The 11,754-nt window shown below is 39.5% G+C and overlaps 1 protein-coding gene across 1 annotated transcript; it reads right to left on the reverse strand.

The window, feature by feature from the left end:
* Nucleotides 1-460: 460 nt before the first annotated feature.
* On the reverse strand, nt 461-6,663 carry kcnk13b (potassium channel, subfamily K, member 13b; the record flags this gene model as incomplete). Its single annotated transcript, XM_079830510.1, has 2 exons — nt 461-1,359; nt 6,333-6,663. The coding sequence occupies 2 exons, from the start codon at nt 6,661-6,663 to the stop codon at nt 461-463; spliced, it is 1,230 nt and encodes a 409-aa protein (XP_079686636.1).
* Nucleotides 6,664-11,754: the final 5,091 nt, after the last annotated feature.

Raw genomic sequence — 11,754 nt, forward strand, 5'->3', positions numbered from 1 at the left:
GGCTGTAAGCAGTAGACCAATCACAACAGACTGGTGGGCCATCTGGCTAATCAGTGCAGAGCAGGCTCTCGGAAAGGAGGGATTTAGAAAGACTGATTTATCCGTTGAGTCATTTGAGAATCTTTGAGAAATGGTGATGTGCAATTATGAGAAAATTAAACCGAAACAAAATTAGGAGCCTTTGAAATAGCATAATTGGGGCACTTCAATAATCTAAACAACCTTCTTTTCACTATAAAGAACCTTGTGTGGAATGGAAAGATTCCATGGATGTTAAAGGTTCTTCATGGAACCATCAATGCCAATAAAGAACCTTTATTTTTAAGAGTGTAGACAATTGAGCCTTTTCAGTAATATGACCATACCTTTATGGTCAATTATTTGCTTGCCTTTTTCGAAAAAAGTGATCACACTTTGCTTTGGAGGTCCTCTGGTTACTTTACATTTCTAAATGATGGATTTATCTATCTACACTTGTCTCTGCCAATCGGTTGTTCATGATTCCCAGCGCTCCGACCCCTCCGGAGAACTCATTGTGACGTGAGCTGCTCCCTAACTGGTGAGGATGTCCGTTAGCCATCTCTGACAGCTGCTTCTGCATAATGGCTAGATTAACTTTATTAGCAGCCAGAAAGTCTTTCATGGAGATCATCTCTCCAGACATCCGCCGTCCATCTGCCTCGCTATCATTGACTGCGTCAGTCTCGATGGAGTTTTCACGCCGGGATCTCATGTGACCCGGGACGACCGCATTCCTCCGAGTGTTGCGTTTCCCTCGGCCTGGGCAGCGGCAGGGGGTCTCCAGCCTCCGCAGAAGCCAGTTGAGAACTTGCTTGATCACGATGGAAATGACGTTAAACAACGAGTAGATGCAACACACCCCAGTTAGAATGAAAAGGAAATTGCCCACCCTGTAGGCCGCCTGAGCCTTGTACATCTCACGCTGGTTGCTCACCATATCCCCGAAACCAATGGTGCTGAAAGCCACGAAACAGAAATAGAGGGCGTCCAGGTAGTCCCAACCCTCGGCTGCCGAATACATGGCGGACGCGCAGCAAGAGACTAAGATGGCGGCGACTCCCAAGATGAGCATCACGCAGTACACCGAAGGTTTCCAGCCGGCCAAGCTGTCCGTGCGGCGCTCTCTGTTTTCGGCGGAGGGACGGTGGCAGTTCTGAGCCGGACCGGCTTTGCGGTGTTCTCTGTGCTCGTGGCAGAACTTCAAAACGAATGCGATCACGGTGATGACACGTTCCAGGAAGAGGTTAAAGAACAAAATGGTGGCAGCACAACCAATAAGCCCATAAAAGATCAGGAATATCTTCCCAGCAATAGTGACGGGTGTCGTCATCCCAAAACCTGCGCCATACACAGAAATAAAATGAGGGGTTAGATTTATACCCATTATAAAGCAAGCAAAGCAAGCGCAATATACAATGGCAGCGGCTATTTGCATTAAGTACAAATAGCAACAAGAAAAATAACATATTTTCTTGGCGATAAATGGTATTTACACTAAGTGCAAATAGCTGTAGATGCTATTTACTAAGTAAAAATAGCATACTAAGTGAAAATAGTGATTTATTCTATTTACACCATGTAAAAGTATTAGTTCTTTGCAATATTTGTAAATAGTAATTACATGCTATTTATATTTTATTTTGACAGATACATACTACTTGCACTTCAGAGCTTTCCTATAGGTCAAACAGTAGAGCATGGCGCTAGCAACGCCAAGGTCATGGGTTCGATTCCCAGGGAAAGCAAGAATTGACAAAATGTAAAATGTGTATCTTGAATGCAATGTAAGTCGCTTTGGATAAAAGCGTCTGCCAAATGCATAAATGTAAATGTCAGTATTGTTGTACATTAACAGGATGCGATAATTAACAGAGTTGAATGATTATTACATTTTTTAAATTATTAAATGGATGCAGCCTTAAAGGGTTAGTTCACCCAAAAATGAAAATAATGTCATTTATTATTAACCCTAATGCCGTTCCACACCCGTAAGACCTTTGTTAATCTTCGGAACACAAATTATATTTTTGTTGAAATCCGATGGCTCAGTGAGGCCTGCATAGCCAGCAATAACATTTCCTCTCTCAAGATCCATTAATTTACTAAAAACATATTTAAATCAGTTCATGTGAGTACAGTGGTTCAATATTAATATTATAAAGCGACAAGAATATTTTTGGTGCACCGAAAAAATTAAATAACGACTTATATAGTGATGGCTGATTTCAAAACACTGCTTCATGAAGCTTCGGAGCGTTATGAATCAGCGTGTTGAATCGGGATTCGGATCGCGTGTCAAACTGCTGAAATCACGTGACTTTGTCGCTCCGAACCGCTGATTTGATATGCTGATTCATAACGCTCCGAAGCTTCATGACGGCTTACAGAAGAGGAAAGCGGTTTTCTGAGGTGAGAGAGATTGTTTGATTGACGATGTTGCTGGGACTCCAAGGTAGCATTTAGCCTACCTGTCTAAATGGGGAAACTGGCTCTCTTTATCCTTCCACCATGAACTTGAGCGATCGCCCAAGTGACGTGACATGCACTTGGAAGACAAAAGTTAGTGTATACTTAGTAAATAATATTATTATAATAATATTTAGTAAAAATACAGCTCTTATTAGTTGTTAAAAGTGTACTAATGACTATTTAATCTAATGTCAATTATTTTGTGGCATAAGGTGAAGTGAGGGCTGGGCTGGGGCAGCAGGGGGCGGGGGGTGGGGCACGCTCGATTCGACATGAGAGTATCGCGGTTTGAACCGTGGGTGGTGTACCGCGTTTTTTCGGATTCGGTTTGAATATCGCTATACCCCTAATGGCAATGCAGGCATCACTGAGCCATTGGATTTCAACAAAAATATCTTAATTTGTGTTCCGAAGATGAACAAAGGTCTTACGGGTGTGGAACGGCACGAGGGTGAGTAATAAATTACATTATTTTCATTTTTGGGTGAACTAACCCTTTAATGGTTGTCTGGCTATCACCAGACCAAGCTCAATTTAAGATTGAACATTGGTCTGGGGAGTCTGCTAGGTATTTTCTACTGCACAAGAGGTGTGATAAACGAGCATATTTCAAATGACTCTGTACGCAATTGGATAGTCCATCAACCAATCAGGTTGAGGTGTGATCAACAGGCAACGAGCCATCTCTTCTCTATCCGTCATAGTGTTAAACCCGCCAATAGTGCACCAGGTGGATAAGCCAGTCTGTGATTGGTTCCCGCAAAAGTGTAACAGAAGAAGGATAAATTAATGTACAGGTTTCCAGACTGAGCGGCAGGGCGAAATCAAATAGCCGGCAGATCAGGCTGGGTTTACCTATAGTCTACTTTAATGGGACAATAAAAGCCCTCCCTACACCTACCCCTACCACTACCCAATAAATACTTTTATTATTATTAAACATTTAGTTTGGCACTTTATTTCCACTTTTAGAACATTTTCTTGAAAGTAAATGCCTTTCCGATGTGATATGTGATGGGAAAAGGGAGAAAAGCAAGCGTCAAAACCACGTTCCAGAAAGCGTTCCACAAACCATATTATTTATTACTTAGTGTAAATATCATCTATTATTACTTAGAAAATATGCTATTTTCACTTAGTGTAAATAGAATCTAGTTGCTATTTGCACTTAGTGCCACATTTTCTATATATTGTGATTATGATCAACTTGTAATAATTGCTTTAATGAGCTCATTGTTTCTGCCTAAAATGAATACATGTAAGCTAACTGCATGATTTGTATTTTCTTGAACGGTACTTTTCTGAAATATGGACATTTTTTGGACACAGTCACATTTTCTGCAAAGCTGCTTTGAAACAATATGTATTGTTAAAAGCGCAATACAAATACATTTTAATTTAACTTAATTGAATAACCCTGTATCAGGTGTTGCGACAGCAAAACATTTTATATTCCATCCTCTGTCCTTTTTATGCCTTTATCGGTGTCAAATGTGATTTAAACACATGATCAAGTCAAGGCGGAACATCCATTCAAAAATCTCACGCATGTTGAATATACACAAGTTTGAGTTATCATCACAACCAATGTGGACATGAATGTTTGAACAGAAAGATTTGACACCCCTACAGTGTGAACAAGTTGCCTACATTGTTTTTTGCCAGAGTTATTCCATATAAGTCACCTGATATCATCTAAAGACATCAAAAAATACAGAGAAGCTGTATCCAGCCCTTCATTCTATTGCAGTACTACAATGGATTAGCACATCCAACTGCTGTGGGCTAATTAGAAACTGAGCTGTAATTGTCCTTTAATGAGCAGGATGTGCTCCAAATCCCACGTGAACCCCAGGCTCAATCACCTCCACCATCCAGACAACCCCACTTTCCCTTCTTCTCAAACCACTAGAAATAGGTTACCATTGGTGACGGCAGTCTTACTTCTCTATAGTTTTTTTTTTAATTGAATTAAATCCTGAGGAGCATGTATATAGCATCCGCTGGCATATTTACAAACACCTTTTCCTACAATGTGTCTATTGATAACCTGAAATTAGGTGCATGAATTTAACTAGTACTAATGAATAATGAATTCGATAACTGTCTGTTCATATCCATGGTATGACTTTTCTATCTTCTGATGATCTACAAGATGATATTAATGAGGCTAAAATAAACTTCCCCTGCTCTGCCTATTTTTGTGAGCACTTCTCATTTTTGTGCATGAAGATGAAAGACTGCATGGAGACGATGATAAATCTGATGCATTTAATATTCTCATTAGCTCTATTGCAAAAACAAATCTGACACATGCTGAGAATTAATTTAACTTGGTTTATGGACATATAGTGCGCATGGGCTAATATCGAAAGGGTTTCACTTTAAAAAGCAAGAATTTACAGGTAGAACTGAAATGATCTGAAAAAGTTTTCATTGGTGTTGCACTTATTCTTAAGTACTAGGGCAAAACTGGAAAAACAAAACATTTACATCAGTGGAGTTGAAGGGAATTCTGTGGTTAAGCTGTTTATCATGTTCAAAGGTTTAATCTCTTGCGTCTTCTTCACAAAAATGTGTTTTCCCTTGATATAGCTGTACACTATCGGATAATAATGTGTCAAGAGTGTATTCGAAATGGTGACAAGCATAGCATTCACTTCAGTGAACAAATGAACGAGACTGCATGATGGATTCAAACTGATTTTCAGCTCCATCTATTGAATTGTCAAGACAGTCAGAAAATCTTTAGCAAATGTGTTGACAAAATAACTGCACATATCTCACATGAATTAAATGCAGTTTCTTTTTCTGGTGCTTTTCTACTAATATGACCAACTGAAAATGAGAAAAATTAAACAATGTTTTTTAATCTGTGTGATTTAGTTGACCATCATGGTTGAGATAATTAGAATTATGAAAAAAAAGTGGCAATGACAGCTGTAAACCTTTTGAGTATTGAGTTACAGCCAGGTAATTTTAGATAATGCAATAATGTAATATTTTATATATTAAATAAAGCAAAAATCATCTAAAAAAAACACAGACAATGTCTTTTAATCTGTGTGATTTAGTATCATGGTTGAGATCACAATAATGAAAAAATATATATTATTGAGAAGAAAAAATAATATATATATATATATATATATATATATATATATATATATATATATATATATATATATATATATATATATATATATATATATATATATATATATAACTCACCAGTCTGTGTGAAGTTTCACTGTTAGCAGCTGAAATATACTAGGCTATATAAAGATGTTTGGGAAGAAGAATTTTTCAAATATCTGACAGTGGAGATGACAGCTGTAAACCTCAAGTGAGTTAAAGCCAAGTTATTTTAGATAATGCAATAATGTCGCGTGTATATGAATAATATGAATAATTTCATATTCTCGTTTTATATATATAACGAGAATATGAAATTATTTGGTTCGCACAGTGACCAGCTCAGATTAGTTTCAAAGTGCAAATAGATTTTGTGAAAACAAATAGCAGGTAGCCTTAATGAAAAGGACGTGTTTTTCCCCACGTCTCAAGAATTAGATGTTTAAACATCATTAAATCTGATTAACCGAGTTAATAAAAAAACGGGGTGAGAAAATCCATTTTAAACATCAATATGGTCACATTTGAGCCACTGAAAGAACATTATATCGTTTCGAAATGGTAAATGAGGCTAAGGACCTGTTGCACGTTACTTTAATTAGCCTAGTAGGCTACTACTTATGCTGGCTATAAAATCACAATAATCTTGTAGTTTGACATTTTTTCTAAATATTATGCAGTTTGAGTTAGAAGGTTAGACTGCTCACCGATAGTTGAAACCACAGTTCCGACGAAATAAAAAGCTCCCGCAAAATCCCACCGCGGTCTGGTCATGTCCACACGGATTCCCGCCACATTTGCCTCCTCGTAGTTCCTCAGGAAGTTCTTCAGGTCGTCTTGACTCAGGTTGTACTTGTGGGTGAACTGCTCGATCCTGTGAGCCCATCTCTCCTTGGCGAGCTTCTCCTTCGGATGCTCCAGCGCTGAAAACACCGCTGCCCCGCATAACAGGTAGATGATGATTAGCAAAGCCAACATGAGAAATCTTGCGTTATCTTCATTCAGGGTACCGATGCAGCATCCAGCCCGGCAAGCCATTATTTTATAGCAATGTTATAGGAACAGATGAACCACCACATCCCAGTTCATCATGGATCATGCATTTTTCTGTTTAGAGGTCTGCGTCCATATGTTTCTGGGATCTTAATCTCAGAAGCGTTATTCTGCTCGAAATGTCAAGGTTTGGTCGGAACACATCTGCCAGCATGATGCGCGTTGTCTCCAGCGCAGTGATGGACTGTGTGACCCCAACCTCTCCAAGAGCGCGCGTGGATCCGTTCAGTGGCGTCAGATCACAGGTTCTACACACACACACACACACACACACACACACACACACACACACACACACACACACACACATACACGGGTTTATGGCTATTAGTAAGAGGATGCCCGAGATGACAAAAAAGAGAAATCTTATAAACATCTAGGCTATGCCAAGTTGTTGAAAATATAATTCATGTTGGTTTCATTTTTTATTTTATATACAAATAGCCTATATATATTTTTTTAATATTTTAAAGTTTTATTAATCACTTCTTTTTGAAGCATATTTTTCAAGGTAGATTTTTTTATGGTTATTATTGTCACATTTTTAGGGATGCTCCATTTGAGCCTTTTCATAAAAAGGACATTAATGACATTGACGGTCTAAAAAGGTATTTCTGATTTCACATACTAATTGTTTCCTGCTTGTTGACCAAGGATATGGATTTGGCTGTCAAAAGTTTTTTTTTTTTCAGATATTAATATTGATGTAAAATCTGCATAATAATACATTTTGAATCTTCTGCTCACCAAGGCTGCATTTATTTGATCAAAAATAAAGTAACAACAGTAATATTATGAAATATTATTACAATTTAAAATAATTGTTTTCATGTGAATAGATTTTAAAATGTAATTTATTCCTGTGATGTCAAAGCTGAATTTTCAGCATTATTACTCCAGTCTTCACCTTCAGTGTCACATGATCCTTCAGAAATTATTCTAATATGCCAAAATTATTCTAATATTATTCTAATTCTGATTTGATTATCAATGTTGAAAACAGATGTGCTGCTTAATATTTTTGTGGAAACTGTGATTCATTTTTTTTCAGGGTGAATAGGAAGTTCAAAAGAACAGCATTTTACTGTCACAAATGTTAATTTTAATCTTATGATTAAAATTTTTTTTGTGCAATCTCTAGACAGTTACACCACTTTGACACTTTTTACTTTTACCTCCACTAAAAGTTTCAAAATGACTTTTCAATTTAGCAATGGCAACATGTTATATCATACAAGAAGTAAACTTTTAATGTATTTTTTAATAATTTAATACAGATAAATGAACGAACATCACATCATTGACATGCACAGAAGTCTTGTAGATTGTCGTGTAACATTAAGCAGGTTTGCATTATTAGATTAGACTGTGTGGTGGGAATACTTCATTGTGATCAATAGTGTATGACCTTTTGAATCTGGTTGGGAAATTTTCAGCATTTACTCTGGGACGTCCAGAGGCAACTTCTGTAAATGTCACAGTTCGGGCAGGGAACCGAAAATCCATTATGCATTTAAGACAGACAGACACAATGTATTTATAGATTCAGCCTAAACTGTCCGATCGATTAGTTTAGACATTACGCAGAGCTCTGAAGTCTGATGCACTGCGTTATTTTTAGAGCTCAAAAACGTGCTGTCCTTAGAAAGTTTTCAGGACCTTGCGATTAGGATTATGTTCAAATCATGCTTTGCCATGGCACTCGAAAGAGTAAATGCTAAAATTAAGTGTTATATAATGTTTTTTTTTTTTTTTTTGTGTAAGATAAATGTTAAGTGTGAGATTTAAATTTAAACTTAAATTTTTGATGTAACTGATTACCTCAATTTTTTTAGTTTTGCCAACTTATTTGGGTTTAAAGTGACCTCTACACTGACATCCACCCTTTATATTGTCATCGTACAGTGATTTGTATCAAATACTACCATGTTTTTTAATGTCAAAGTCATGCTGTAAACCCTAACACTGAAAATAATTAATTGGTTTGAGTAGAGCCAACTCAAATTAAACAAATTAGTTCAATTAAACAAACTTTTATGAGTATTTAGAATTTTCTTTTTCTTTTGAGTTCACAAAACTGAAACATTTGAAGTAATCTTAAATTCTGGATTGTTTCATTGTTTTGAGTTTTATGAACTCTCTTTTCTTTTAATTTAGACAAATTTAAATTTAACTGAAACTGGGCTGGGATTTATATTTCCCAGTATGCTTTGCCATGACACTCAAAAGGGAGAGTAAATGCTAAAAATTACGGGCCCTATCATACACCCGACGCAATGTGTTTTTTGACAGTTTCAGCCCGACGCAGTTATCATTTTCACGTCCAGCGCCACGTTGTTTAAATAGCAAATACACTTTTGCTATCGGCTGGAGGCGATCGGCTGGAGCTTTACATTATAAAGTTTTAAATATGTGTCACATGCCTGTCCTGTCTCGTGTGCACTTGTGGTGTTTTGTTATTTTGGGCATGTGCTCTGTCTTTGTCTTGATCCCACCCCCCTTGTTATCTCGTTATTGGTTTCATTTGTCCCACCTGTGTGCCCTCATTCCCTGCTTGATTTGTCCCCTTTAAATAGTTCCTTTGTGTGTTCAGTCTTGGTCGTATCGTTGCCATGGATGTCTACGTCTTCTGTTTCTCCGTGATTCCTGGTTCCCCCATATTTGGTATGTTTTGAGTTTATTTGTTTTCTGATTAGGTGTTTTGCCCCATTGTGGGTTTTGTTTTGTGTTTATGTTTTATTTTGTTAAATAAATATTCTTTTCTCTGCACATGAGTCCTCGCACCAGTTTCCTTGTCTGTGACGTGACAGAACGATACGACCACTAGAGGACTCAGCAGAAGATGGGTAGCTTCCTTTTTTCATCTCCCTCCAACTACCTGCAAATTGCCAAGTATGTGAGTTTTAACTACATCTGTCAGCAGGGGGCTGACGTGAGGGACTTCGCCTGCAGTCTCCTCATTAAAGTAGACCACATGACTTACACTGAGGCTGAGATTAAGGAGGTATTGAACATTTGTTTGGACATGCCTCTCAGCCCGGGGGAGATGGAAAAGCTGGGGCATCTGGGACTTTGTCCACCACATCTACCATCTTGGTGAGTCGGAACATCTGCGGCTAACAGAATCCCAGTCCACTGACAGTTCCCTTCCATCGACTGTCAGTGGAGGCCCCAGTCCTCCGATGACCCGAAAACGGAGAAGGAGGAAGAGCAGGCCTACCTTGTCAGACACCTCCATTGGAGAGGATCCTACTTCGGGGGTAGGAGAGCCGGTGGTCCCAATTCCGGTGGTGGATCGTGCTCCGGTGGTCCCAGTCCCGGTGGATCGTATTCCGGTGGTGGATCGTGCTTCAGTGGTCCCAGTTCCGGTGGTCCCAGTCCCGGTGGATCGTGTTCCGGTGGTCCCAGTCCCGGTGGATCGTGTTCTGGTGGTGGATCGTGTTCCGGTGGTCCCAGTTCCGGTGGTCCCAGTTCCGGTGGTCCCAGTTCCGGTGGTCCCAGTTCCGGTGGTCCCAGTTCCGGTGGTCCCAGTTCCGGTGGTCCCAGTTCCGGTGGTCCCAGTTCCGGTGGTCCATCCTGTTCCGGTGGGCCCTGTTCCGGTGCTTCCTGTTCCGGTGGATCGTGTTCCGGTGGACCCTGCTCTACCCGCGCCGACCCGGCGCCCTGCTCTACCCGCGCCGACCCGGCGCCCTGCTCTGACGGCGCCGCCCAGGCGCCCTGCTCTGACGGCGCCGCCCTGGCGCCCTGCTCTGCCCTGGCCGCCTGAACTTTTTTGTTTTCTCTGTCCTTCCCTGGTCTGTTCCTCCTTGGTTGGTCCCTCCCGTCCTGCCCTGGACCATCCCTCCTGCCCTGGTCTGTCCCTCCCGTCCCGCCCTGGTCTGTCCCTCCTGTCCCGCCCTGTTTTGTCCCTAGTGGAGCATCTGGAAGCTGCTCCTTAAGGAGGGGGTAATGTCACATGCCTGTCCTGTCTCGTGTGCACTTGAGGTGTTTTGTTATTTTGGGCATGTGCTCTGTCTTTGTCTTGATCCCACCCCCCTTGTTATCTCGTTATTGGTTTCATTTGTCCCACCTGTGTGCCCTCGTTCCCTGCTTGATTTGTCCCCTTTAAATAGTTCCTTTGTGTGTTCAGTCTTGGTCGTATCGTTGCCATGGATGTCTACGTCTTCTTTTTCCCCGTGATTCCTGGTTCCCCCATATTTGGTATGTTTTGAGTTTATATGTTTTCTGATTAGGTGTTTTGCCCCATTGTGGGTTTTGTGTTTGTTTTATTTTGTTAAATAAATATTCTTTTCTCTGCACATGAGTCCTCGCACCAGTTTCCTTGTCTGTGACGTGACAATATGGGTATTTTTCTTACACAAACGCATCGATTTACTTCAGAAGGCCTTTATTAACCCCCCCAGAGCCGTGTGGAGCACGTTATTTGATGGACAGATGCATTTTTTTATGAACTTCAAAAACAGAGCAACAGTCATTGCCATTATAAAGCTTGGAAGAGCCAGGACTTTTTTAATATAACTCAGATTTTAATCGTCTGAAAGAATGTCATATACACTAGGATGACTTGAGGATGAGTAAATCATGGTCTAATTTTCATTTTTGGGTAAACTATACCTTTAAGAGCAATTAAAATGTATGAGGACAAAATAAAAATCTGCAAGTTCTGCTAATTTACACTTTACATTTCTGAACTGAAAACATTTGATGTAACTTTTTTTTTTTTTTTTTTTTTTTAGTTTTGCCAACTTCGGGTTTACAGTAATACTGATCCGACAAAACCAGACGAAGTGTCTGTTGCAATCTGTCAGTGCAGTCTGAATTGGCCTATAGAGACATGATAGAAGAGAATATAATGCTGCTTTCACACCATGTCTTAATTTTGAAAAACACTTGACGTTCCACTCAGAGCTGTTGACGTCTTCGGACTGTGACTATTATAATCTCAAAATATTTTCTTTTGTTAGTGTATACCTGCTCATGGACAAAAGGAAAATAAATGTTATTTTGGCTACTATAGAGTTGCAGAGCTCTTTAGAAAAATGTCAGGAAAGTTTTGGTTTTGTGATCGCTGTTATA

This window comes from Gobio gobio, assembly GCF_949357685.1.
Source record: "Gobio gobio genome assembly, chromosome: 12".
Taxonomy (NCBI): Eukaryota; Metazoa; Chordata; class Actinopteri; order Cypriniformes; family Gobionidae; genus Gobio; species Gobio gobio.